This window comes from Phocoena sinus, chromosome 13 (assembly GCF_008692025.1).
Source record: "Phocoena sinus isolate mPhoSin1 chromosome 13, mPhoSin1.pri, whole genome shotgun sequence".
In the NCBI taxonomy this organism is placed as follows: domain Eukaryota; kingdom Metazoa; phylum Chordata; class Mammalia; order Artiodactyla; family Phocoenidae; genus Phocoena; species Phocoena sinus.
Genome location: NC_045775.1, coordinates 80,025,529 through 80,038,057, shown reverse-complemented (window position 1 = coordinate 80,038,057; position 12,529 = coordinate 80,025,529). Strand labels below are relative to the sequence as shown.

Here is a 12,529-nt window from a genome sequence, read left to right as displayed (position 1 = left end):
TGTATCTTTTGTTCACACTGCCTGCCTCCTACTTCTGTGCCGGGCGTGTGCAGGCATGAATTGACCGAACGACATAGAGGGAAGCGTAGCCCTGAACCACACAAGGTAGAGAAGCAAAGGTGGCTTGCAGGATGGCTCTGAGGGAAACCACAGTGTAATTGGTGTCAACACATTAGCATTTTCATGTAAGTCGAGCCTGGAACATCAAAGGGGCTCTGGACGCCGACCCCTCCTTGGAGTCAAAAATCCACGCACTGCCACCCCTGCCTCAAGACAAAGGAATTGATAAATGACTCACCCAAGGGCAGGAAGCTGAAACTGGACAGAATCAGGACTCAAACTCTAGTCCTTTTGATTCCACATATTGTGAACACAAACTTTCCCCCCCACTTCGCTAATTTAAAGATCTGTAAAATGAAGCAGGTACCAATACTGAAAAAAACCCGTGTGTAAGTGAACCTGCACAGTTGAAACCCGTATTGTTCAAGGGTCAAGCCGTACTATATGTGAACTTGAAGTCTGTATGTGTCTTTCCTAACAAGTGAAATTCCCTGTGCTGTTTGATCCTCGTTTTCGGAAGGGCTGTTCTTCTATAGATAGTCTTCTGTAGCTAGTGGACGGGGAGAGGTCAAAATTATAGCTTGTTTGGTAATAGCATAAACCATACTTACGTCCAGAGATGCATGTTCTCAGATGGCCCTCTTTTGAGGCCTTCGTTCATCACATGGAGTTTAACAAAATGAGATGCTTTCTATTACTGTCTGAGAAAAGAATAATGAAAAATCTGCCTATCAAACATTAAAACTGGGCCCATCCTATCTCATGAGATGATGCCCCACATTTGTCGCACACAGGTTGATAGAATGACAGTTTCCGTAGCACAGCCAGCTGTGGGCGGGATAAACTGATGCTTGCCGTTTATTTGGGATACAGTTTTCAGGTTTAATGAGTGTCTCCCTTGGAGTTGGATAAGGCAGTTGTGGTCTTAAGAGCCTTGCACACCTGTCTGACACATGCCATATCCACACCACACGAACAATGACAAGGCGAAGAGAATGAGCCCATCATGGAGACGCCAGAGCCTGTGAGAGAGAAGAGCCTCCCTCCTGTGACATCAGCTCTGCTGTGTTTCCCTGAGACCTTCCCCGAGAGCATGGGGTTCAGATTATCTCCACGGGGACCGTGGCTGTGGAGGGCTGAGCGAGGGCTTTCCGTGACTTGTGGAGGATAAAGGGTGATCTCGTAGGAAGATGCCGCTCACAGGCAATGGCAGGGACCTTGGGGTCAGATTCCGTCTGCCCACCTTCAGGAGCCCCATTTTCGGTCAGTCTCTTAGGGACGTAGTGACGCTTAAACCAAAGCGTTTAGAGATGCATCTAGAAAATGCTGTCCATCATCCCGTGCTACCATCCTTCTGTTTTCTCTCACTTTGAACTGTAGTTGAGACTTTTCTCCATCGGTCTTTAAGCTTTGGATAGAGAGATACGAGTAACTTTGTTCACCTGCGTGTCTGCTAAGTACCCAGCTCGTTAAAGGAAATGTCGGGGGGGGCACCCCCGGGGGTGTGGGGTGGGGACCCCGGACGTGCTGCGTCTGTCTGGGTTACACAGATGTGAGCCGAGGTTGAGGCGCTGGTGTGTGTGTGAATGGCTGGGTGGGCACCAAGCTGGATGTGGCTTGTGTGCTCGCTCACTCTGTGGCAGGTGGGCACACCTGCATGGCTGCCTGGCCCTTGAGGCACCGGAGGCCATCAACACATAACCATTTGGAGTTGCAGGTGCCTGGAGGGGGACTTCAGAGAGGTCGAGCTGGGTTTTTTTTAATCTCTTGAGGAGGAAATGGAGATGCACTTTGAGGCTCGGCCCTCCTGCAGACATACAGAAATAATCAGCCTATCACGTCATCCTCCACTAGACCTCTTCCAGCTGAGCCAAAGCAGAGGGGTTTGAGCTGCGGTTAAAGAGCTTACATCTCATTAGCATTTGTCGGAGGCTGGGGCATTTTAGAACAGCGTGTTCTTGCTCTGCATCTAATATTTTGTCTAATGGTGCCTCGTGCGGGAGTTGTGAGAGCCGTCTCTCCGGCTTCTCCGTGGTTGACACAGTGACACACCTCGAAGGTCACGGGCCGGGGGTTCTTCATTTCAGCCAGCTGGAGCCGTGGGGCCGGGGGGCCGACAAGTTATCTAGAGATCTGCTGCGGGGAGGGGGAGGTTTTGTACTAAGAAAATCCAGCGCATGCCAGGTTAATGGGAGAAGTGAGTATTTGTCCTACCGAAAGCGGTACCTGTCATAGATTCTCTGAAATGATGCACTGAACATTGGAGAGCGGGATTTGTGCAGATGCCGTCTTTCTGCGACGTTTGAGGATCACATCATCACCCTAGTGGGAGAGCTCGCCTCTGGTGCTTGGGGTGGAAGGGGCACCGCATCCGGCCAAGGAGCTCCGCTGGCGCCCTTTCCACAGCTGTGTTGACATCAAAGCATGTTAGGCACTAGCTATGCAAATGCCCGTGTTGCCGTGGTGATAGATAGAAAGTGAATTTGGTCTTTGGACAGCATTGCAGCAGCATGTCTGACACCTGAGAACAGCAGTGGACATGGAGCCTGCACTGGAATCTGAGCTGAGATGTCCTTTGACTGTGGTTCTTGGTCTTAAAGTGGAGAGAGACCAGGTCTTCTTAGCAAGTCTCCACATCGAGTCGTCACACGTGGGCCCTGTTCCTCTCTGACCTCTGTGTCACGCGCTTGTCACTTAAAATAACGTTTAGATCGATGGGTTGTGAAATGGGTAGAGGTGGTCTTCCATCCATCACCGGGGCCACTCTGTCCCTTGCCCTCACTCTGTCACCTGTGATTATGGCAGCTCTCAGCACTGTTCTGGAAGGTGCCGTGACCGCCCCTGGGGGAGCAGACACCATCCAGACAGATAGACACTCCATCCTCTGACAAAGAGGTTCTCTCTTTGTCAGAGTCCTTCCTGGTGTCAGAGTCCAGAGTTCAGTCTCCTATAACGTGTTCCCACTTAAAAATGTATCTACCTTAAAAAAAAAAAAAAAAAAGTTCAGGATGTCTTAGGCATTCAGTGTTGAAATTCTATAAGAAACAAGTTTTTGAACAAGTTATAAAAAAATTGCTGAGTCTCAGTTCTGCGGGTATACCTTGCTTTTTGGTTTGTCTCCTAGAGTTTGGTATTGAGCTCTTTTTGATAAGACGGTGAAAAATAATGTCCTTGTTACCTTGACTGCCAGGAAACTCTTCCCTGAACTGTGGTTCTGTTGCAGCAAATCTCAGCCCTAGTTCCCAGGATAAGTCTCTCTTTCTTAATACTTGTGATCTTCCTCAACCTTTGTTTTTATTGTACTGTGCGTACCTCTGTGGTTTTGAGTCGGTAAGCCCCCTTGAGTAATGCCCAGTGTACCTGTGGGTTGTACGTACTGAGTCACTTGGCCCAGCGAGCTTTGACCCTGCCTTTGGAGCCCGGATTGGTGAGTGTGTGTTCTGCGTTGAGCTGAACTGTCGGGGTTACTTGGTGGTTCCTGATCCGCAAGCTCCGTCTGTGAAAGGGCAGGAGAGCTACGCTGGCTTGGGGGGTCGTGAAGACGGAAAAGGCGTGTGCCACGTTCCATTTATCGGTGGCGGTGGGCGACCCTTCTCATCCCCAAGCTCAGGCTCACAAAGTCCGAAGGCCTGCTGTGTCCTGTGTACTTTGCAGAGACTGGGCTCCTCTCCATCTGCAGGAGAGTGAAGCGGGAACAGAGCGGCCCACTGCAGGTATGTTGTGGTCAACCTGGCCAGTTGCCCGGGGCAGCCTGGGCTCCAGGCCTCTGTTGCATGCGGCACACCTGCTTCCCTGGTTTGGCTGTGATTGTTGTTTTGGCATTAAAATGTAATTAAGTTCCCCGATACTTGATTGGTGGTCTCGAGTGCAACCTGAGGCGGTCCCGGTGCTACAGCCATGGTGGTCGCCGGCGCTGTGTCCAGTCCCTGAGCCTCCTCTCCTGTCCCACCCCACGCAGAGGCCCAGCTCCTCAACGTATGGGCTGCTCCCCGGTCATGACAAGTCAGCCTGGACCCTGCTCCCCACTCCAGGGCGGACCCTCGGTGCAGCCCACCCTGTCTGCCACCCAGGTGAGCCTGTGGCCTCTGGTGTGGACGTGCAGGGAACTGTTCGGGATTCCCTGCTGAATGCCCTTGACGCTGTCTCCAAGGTCGTATTTCACATCTTCCAAGAAAACCGAAGTCTGTCCAGGGAAACTCAGAGCTCCTGAGTCCATCGCTTACCTTTATGGGACGATTCTTGGATGGAACAGCCCTGGAATTTGACACTGCTTTTCATTCTGGCTTATTGTGAAAAATCAAATACTATATTTTACCATAAAATACGATTTTTCCCAAGCCGTCTGCTCCTTCTTGCGTGCAGGGCCCCGCCTCTCCTCCTGTAATTCCCTCTCCTTTCCTCCCAGCAACTCTTCTTCCTCTGACTCAGCATGGGGCTTGGCTCTGTGCCTTCCTGCCCGGCTCTGCTGGCCCCGCTGCCCGCCTCTCTGGCCGATGCTTCTTTCTCTGTCATCGTCTTTACCTCTGTATTACCCTTGTCACAAGATCGTCTTCATTCGCATGGCTCTGTCCCTCAGCAGAGCGTAAGCTCCGCAAAGGAGATGCTGTCGTGTTGCTTTTTGGACAAGAAGGACCCTCCGCATCTTGACTGTGTTTGGGTGTAGGCTTCAGGCTTCACTGGAACGTGTGGATGTGTTTCCGTCTGCGAGGTGGGAACTTGCACTTGCCTGCCTCTGGCTCCCGAGACAGGGCAGCTTTCTCTCGGGCTCTTCTCGTTGATGGTGGCACCGTGGGCGCCCGGTACGGTGGGCTGCGTCGTGCTCTCCTGCATGCGGTGCTGGCGACTCGGGAATGCCCACGAGACTTAACTGGGTGCAGACAGGCTACGAAGTCGAGCGTTGCCTGCGATGCCGGAGCCCCCCAGCCAGAGAGGAGCATGGACTGTCAGGATGGCCATAGAAGTCAATTACCCCAAATAATCCACTCCTTGATCTAGACCACAGAGATGAAAATCCCAGTTGCGTGGGATCCTGCACTTTGTACATGTGTGTGTGTAAGACATAAATTGTTTGTACCTAGGAGCGTATTTAGTTTTTTAGTTCTTTCCCCAAATGAATCATTGTAATATATCTTTCTAAAGTGTTTCTATGATTTAGACTAAAACAGCATTACGCAACTCTGAGCTAAGAAGTTTTGTTTTTCACTTAAAAGGTGAAGGATCAGGAAGGATGATTAAGCATGAGCGAGTGTATTAGTTTGCTAGGACGGCCAGAGCACAGGACCACGGACAGGGGGCCTTAAACAGCAGAAATGTATTTCTTCACATTCCTGGAGGCCAGAAGCCTAGGATCTCATGCTGGCTGGGCCGACCACGTCTGCCCTACGTTAGCATCGTCAGGCCGAGACCGTGTGCTCGGTGACTCCGCTAAGGAAGCTGATCAGTACGGCTGCAGGTGTCAGAGGACGGCGCTTCTGCCCTGGCGCCAGCTGCCCTTCCTCCAGCTGTTTGTGAGGTGTGGGCCATCCACGCTGCGCCAGCAGCAGCTTCGGCGGGTCCTGCCAGCTGTCGAGGGCTTCCTGGGCTGCCAGGGCTCTTGGAATCAGTGGTAATGGCTTCCTCCATGGAATGTCGTCCAAAAGCAATCATTCGCTGGTTTAACGGCGTGTGCCGTGTTGTCACGCGTGCTGTCGAGGGGCCAGGTGTCCCCGTATCCTCGCTAACCCAGATGTTGTAGCATCTTCTCGTTTGTCAGGGATTGGGTGTTCCTTTTAACAAACATCTTTCTTGCATTCCCCTGCCACCCTGGCATGTCTTTGCATACCGCCCCCATATTATTTTCATGTGACACGAAAGCAACAGTCTGAAAAACTCGGGAAGACTTCTCTCATCCTACACCTGCTGTCCTCAGGGGTGCGTGGAAGGTTTCTCCTCTCAGACGCTGCCAGTTCTGGAATATAAAATTGGCTAAGTGTCAACAGTTGGGGGTCTGTCCCTACTGTGTGACCCAGTCCCCTCGTGGCGTCATGTTGACTCCATTCTCCGGTCCTACTGAGGCCAGCAGTGACAACTGTTTGGTTTGAGATTTCCCACCTTGAAGTGATAGTTTAGCTCAGCTCTGCATACACTTTCTTCGTTTTAGTAAGTCGTGGTTTTATTTTGAATAAGCCTCTTTCAACCTGTTAATATTAGTCTCAACTAAAATTAACCTTCCCCTAAATTATTCTCACCCAGAAGAAGCAAAGTAATTTTGAAAGTTAAATCAAAACAAAGCAATCTTGTGTGTCAGGCTGATAAAAATCGCAGACTGTGGTTACGGAGCGCCTCTACAGGAATCGCTTACATAAAGCTGATTTCCTCCAGTCTGGCTCCTGGTTCTGGAAGGAGCAAGGGAAGTGCTCCGGCCTTATCACAATTCCATCCCGTACAACGAGCCCCAGAGGGCTGTGTAAACAGTGGCGAAGAGGGAGCTCTGCTTGCAGCTGGCGTCTGTGGACAGCGATTGTGTCTGGGAAGGGGACGCCCGTCCTCGGCCTGCCCCGTGGCAGGTGGTCCCGTGGATGTGTGCTGGAAAGCACCCCCCAGCCCGCCGGAGTGAGAAGGGGGTTGGTGGAGTGCTCCAGACAGAGCAGGGAGCTGGCCTGGGGTGTGGATTTCAGACCTGAACAGGGAAACCGGTCACAGCTCCTGACATGGAGGCAGATGTGCTCTGTTACCAGCTTTGGCTGCTCTGAGTTTACACCCTGCACTTAACCCGCGAAATGGATTAGAGCTCGAAGGTGGAAGACCCAGGGACCTCTGAGACCTTGAAATACCCTGGCCGTTTCCTTTGGAACAGTTTCTCAGCTTGTCACGATCCTATGGTGGTCCCCAGCAAACGGGGCTTTTCTATATTTCATCGTTCTTTGCCCGCCACTCCGGGGTACTGGAGGGGCCGGTGGTTGACGCCGCCTGTGTCGGTGACCGTGGCCGCAGCCCTGGACCAACGGCGCTGACCCACCGGAGCTGCCCACCGACAGGCAGAGGCGCGGTGGCGCATCAGTGCTCCACTTTATTTAGCTTCTTAGGGCAAATTACCCCGAATCACTGATTTCTCAAGTAAATGACAGCCACCCGAAACTCACCCTTGAGGGAGTCTGAACCATATTTTGAATGTTGGTAACTTGGGCAGTAAGGTGCTTACCTCGCATCCACCAAGTTCTTTCTTTCCTCTCTTCCATCTGCTTTACCTGCGCCTCTCTTCACGGGACCCCCCGAACTCCAGGACTTGGGGTGGCTCTCCTCCAGCAGCTGCACAGAGCCGGTGGGGATACTCATTTTCCGATGGTTGCTACGTTTCCTGATTAAGGCAGCTCCGGCCAGCGATGGCGTCACCTGTGGAAAGAATATGTGGTTTTTAGAAGGAGAAACAGTGCATCTATTTGACAGACCTGGGGCAGTTACTGTCTGCTAAGATTTCCACTACAGATGCAAGAAAAGTGTCCTCACGCTTTCTGTCTGTCTGATTGTGGCAGCCCAGGTTGAATGGGGGAATACAGGGAAAACTTGCAACTCATAAATAACCTTGTGAACGGTAAAAGCCTCCTTTATTCCAAAGAAGAATTTACAAGAGTTTACAATTAAAAACAAAAAGTGGGGGGTGGGGAACAGATTCAGGGATTCTCTTTGAGCTTTCCAAACATCCTTTTGGTCGCTTTAAAGAAAACCATCATTTGGTGTGCCTGCTCTTTTTGCAGTGACGTCTCAGGGAAGAAGTGGCCCTTTAAGAGGCACCTTCATAGCTGTTCAGATGGGATTGGTTGTTCCCTTAAATATGGGTTCCCCCGCCAGCCCCCGAAATAAGTCGGGGCTGGAAAGTAAGGAGCTTTCCTTTTGTTGTTTCAGGTCTTTCTGAATAATCACCAAGCAGCCGAAGGTCACCCGCAAATGGTTATCTTACGGCTCTTACGCCACATCATCCGTCTGGTGTGGAGGATGCAGTGACAGCGGGTTCCTCACGGAGCCGGGATGTGCAGACATTTTGCTCGTTCAGACCGACAGGCGCAGCACCTCGGTGTCTCGGTGCCCTTGCTGTGCAGCCCGAGGTCCCTCGCTGGAGGGGGCGGGCGGGGAGCCTGCCGGCGTGTCCGAGCTGCACGTGGACCTGACCTTGTCTTTCATCATCACCACGCGGCCGAATTTCTAACAGAAGCTTGTTGTGAATGTAAATGAGGGAGGATTCTCTTTTTAAACAATGTACAAATCATGGTTCTTTGGAGCAGGATTTTATGCAAGAATGGTGTTTACATGCCGTGTGTTTTTTTTTTTTTTCCCCACCTTCTTTGATAAGAACAGGTTTTTCAAAAAGGAAACGGAAACTTTTTAACCAACTCGTGAGTGATTTTTGTACTAAAATTTTAAGAACCTTTTGCCTACTCTCAGAGGATTGTGTAAACTCCACAGTGGAAACTGAGCCAGCTGATTTATAAAGCTGCCTTAGTTTATTTTTGAGGTCACCGTACAGCATTTTTAAACAGGAGAGGTATGATGTGGCCCCTCCCTTCCCTGCCATTGCTTCTTGGACCTTTTTTTTTTTTAAGTCATTATTATTAATACCAAAAAAGTTCTTATGAAATGGAACTGGTGAAAGGGGCAGAGGGGTCTCTTGTCAGCCTGTATTGACGTGCCACTCCCATTTTGTAAATATCTACTTACCTCCTTAAATTCAGTTGCATCTGTGGCAAAATTTCAGACTCTCTTTGTGTTTCTCCTTACGTCCTTTGGCGATGCTCCTCCAGCCTGTTGGACACTGATGCACACATTTGGTCCAGTGTAATTTCTTGGTCAAAAGTATAATTGGGTCTGAACATGAGTTAGTATCTGCCTGTATCAGACACAGGTCTGTTGTCTATTGGTAGCTTACTCACTGGGAGGTGCTCGATGTTGGTTTTCGTTTGGTTTTGATGGGCTGGTCGTTGAGAAGTGTTCTGAAGAGGCAATGGCAGTCATAACACAAGGTATGCACTGTTGGCTTTTCTGGTTGCAGGCCTTCCCATATCACAGGATGAACTCAGCCTAAGGCCCCAGGTGGTTCACATGCCCACGTGCAGCCGAGTTCCGTCGAGGTATCCAAGCTCGAGCCCTTGTGGGAATTGGCGCAGGCTATGGGCGGGACTTGAGACAGCTGTTTCCTGGGCATCCTGGCTTTTTGTCCAACTCAGAGTTCATCTGGCTTTTGATGGCTAACACTCAGTTCCCACTCTCTGAAATACAGACTTAATTCTGCTCTCAGCAGTTCCATAAAAAACCCCGTCGGACACAAGTCTGAAATGGTCCCTTGGCCTTCTGACAGATGTCTGTGTCACTTGTTCCACTTCTCTTGGCACGGCTGGATTTCGTCAGGCCCCCTTCATGCAGCCACTTCTGTTGGGGATGCCCTTCCTCTGCGCCTGCCACGATTATGGCAGAGAATGGAAGCCCACGAGTTGGTCAGTCTTTTCAAAGGCAGTTAAACTACTGGGGAGACCCAAAAAGGATTAGGGAGCATTGAAAGAGGGGAGGTGGAGATCGTTCTGTGAACCCCATCACTCTTATAGTTTTAGAAACCTCAGATTATTAAACAGCTTTTTAAAAGAAGATACGTGATTTTTCAGATGAGTCAACAGTGCCAACAACAGCTGTCGTATTTGCTTTTGGCCCATCGAGAACCAGTGTTTTCACGTTATCAGTTGGAAAAATTGATTCATTTTTGTATCTTCATAATTTTATATAAGTATATATATATATATGTTGCATATACGCTTTTTTCTTAGGTAGAGATATTTGACTCCAAATATTCTTCCTTCTAAAAGTTTTCTTTTCCCCAGGTATCTTCTTGGGGTCTTGAATCGTTTTAAAGCTGTGTTGAGTCTCAGCTTGTGTCCTTGACATGTCTTGAACCCCTCTGCAGGGTCCTCAAGTCCACGCGGTTGTTAAGGTGGTTGGTGGAATTGCAGCCGTGGGCCTGCTGGACACACACACCAAAGACGTATTTGGTTCTGGGCCGCTCCCCTCCCAGGATCTCTATACGGGCCAGTCTCTCGGACTGGAGCACTTTATTCTGTTCCTTCAGCCCTGGTGCCCGGGGGCTGAGTGCTCGCTCACCCACGTGCAAGTTTACCTCGGGCTCGGCGGCCTCCAGGCCCCCGGGCTGGCCGTGGAAGCAGCTGGTGAGGAAATTAGAGATTCTATGAATTGTAGAAGTATTAAGAGGATGTTGCCCCAGGACTTAAAAGAGAGGTGACTGGACGTCTCTGTACTGTACGTATCTGTTTATCAAGATGCCTCCCTGCAGAAAGTATACCCACTGTGGGTGTACCTTTGACTTCTTATTTTTCCTTTCTTTGACTTTTTATAGAGAAAAAAAATAACTCGATCCCTTTTTGGAAACTGAATGCGGGTTTTGTGCCTTGACCACCTCGTCTCACGTGAGGTTTGTAGAAAGTGTCCTGTGACTTTTCACAGAAATGCAATAAACACACACGAAATTAACTTCAAGAGTGAATCTGCAAATTACCTGGACTCCCGTTTATGAAGAATTTTTTTTTTTCTTGGTTGTGGAGAAACCAGGTGAAAATTTCTTCCGAGTTAAAAAAACAAAAACAAAAAATGTACACAGTAGACGACAGCTTTCTCCTGTTTCCCCTTCTTAATATTGTATATATTTTGACTATTTATTAGATTAGGAAGTCATACTTTACTTATCAACTGAGCCAAACGTCTGTGTGCAATTATTATGTTTCCTTTACCTTTCTTGTAAAATTTTGTACAGCATAAATGAGTAAAAAAAAAAAAAAAAAATCACTGTTTTTACTAAACTTTTTCAGAATTGAGGATTGTAAATATTGTAGATTCTTTTTCTGTGTAATGTGTCCTACTGTTTCATAATGCTGTAACTTGTAGAGATGTTGTATATTTATTTCCAGCTTATTTAAGGTCTTAAATTCTGAAAAGTGTTGACCTCCCTGACCCCTACCCCCTCCTGTCCTGTTAATTGCTTTAACTCTGAGGTGGCCACTGGTTACCTCACTGCAGGCCACGCGGTCTCCCCCGGGTGGCCCTTCGGCTTTGGTTCCTGGTATTTCTAGTCAAATGGGTTTAGATTCGTAGAGTTTGCTGTCCTCATGATGAAGTTTGTGTTTAGACACCAGTGAGAGACCATAAACCTAGCAGGCTGTCAAATTCTACTCTAGAACTTTCCAGTGACTTTCTCTTGTTCCCAAATGGCTAGCTTCTCATGGAAGCAAATGCTGTTAACTCCAGGCTGTATTTTAAAGCCAAAATATATACGTGTGTGTGTGTGTGTGTGTGTGTTTGTGTGTTGGTGGGGGGGGGGGGCAAAAAGTTCGTTCGGGTTTTTCCATTACATCTTATGGAAAAACCCGAACGAACTTCTTTTGGGCCAACCCAATATGTGTTATTGGCAGTTGGGAAGGATTTTTTCCATTGAAAATTTATCCCTGACAATATACCATGTTCAGAGAAATGGAAACGTCGTCTTCTGGAGGGGCCGTCGTGAGATTGTTGAGGGCAGGGGCCAGGCAGGATGAGACACAGTGGGACCAGTGGCCCCTGCTTCCAGAGACACATCAGGACCTCTTCACACCCCTAACCCCTCACTGGCAACTGATGAGTAGTTGAGTTCCCGCCACCCGCTCTGTGGCTTCCTGTGCTTTGAGGTGCGAACTAAACTGTGTGTCTTCAGGAACTAATTGTACAGCCCCTGCCCTGAACCATTCGGTCCCTGCATTTGATCCACCTGCTTCTTCAGGGTGACGCTTTCCTTCTGCTTCTCCAAAGCCTTCGAGAGAGGTTGGGGGCCCCACTGGACTGGCTGTTAAGAAGTGGAAGCTTGAAAGAGACTTCCTAGCGGTTCTGTGTCGATGGCTCTGTCATCCCTGCTGATTTAGCCTGGTGCCTGCGTGTGTCCACCCCGCACATGCGTGTGTGCAGGAATGTGACCACGCGTGTCGCTAAACCAGCTGGGGTAACTCCTGTCCTGCTCCAAACAGCATTTGTGTGCAAGAAGCAGCCTCAAGCTCCCGGCTAAGTAACTTGACTACTTTTATTTGGGAATTTCAGACTTTAGACGCTCTCTTAACGTTTTATGTCCAGGTTCTGTGACCACTAGTTACTGTATCAGAACTCATCAGGTACTCATTTATAAATAGCACTGATCTGTCTGTATACTGATTCATCACTAACTTGTTTCCTAGGACCCAGCATATTGTAGCATATGTATTGCAATTTCCCTGGCTTACTTGTGTTTTGCACTGATGAATTTTGACAGGGTAATTGCCACTTTACTTGTGCAATACTGCTGTAAATAACTGCAGATTTTTTTTTTTAAAGAAACTCAATCTTTTATGTTCTTAATGAATTTTATATAAATAAAACTTTCAACTAGTTTTGGTGAGCTGTTTGATTTGTTTCACGCAATGGTGGAGAAACAGCT

At 48.9% G+C, this 12,529-nt stretch overlaps 1 protein-coding gene and 1 non-coding gene across 6 annotated transcripts in view; both read left to right on the top strand.

Moving 5' to 3' along the window:
- Positions 1-12,482, top strand: part of BCL2L11 (BCL2 like 11) — a 45,696-nt gene extending 33,214 nt beyond the window's left edge. For all 5 annotated transcript variants that reach the window (XM_032653034.1, XM_032653029.1, XM_032653033.1 and 2 more), the window contains one exon: positions 7,942-12,482. In XM_032653034.1, the coding sequence (XP_032508925.1) occupies positions 7,942-8,040 (99 nt within the window). In that variant the 3' untranslated portion in view covers positions 8,041-12,482. The remainder of the gene's footprint in view (positions 1-7,941) is intronic.
- On the top strand, positions 7,469-7,597 carry LOC116764807. The gene has a single exon (XR_004353019.1). It is a non-coding gene; the product is annotated as a small nucleolar RNA SNORA31 (small nucleolar RNA).
- Positions 12,483-12,529: the final 47 nt, after the last annotated feature.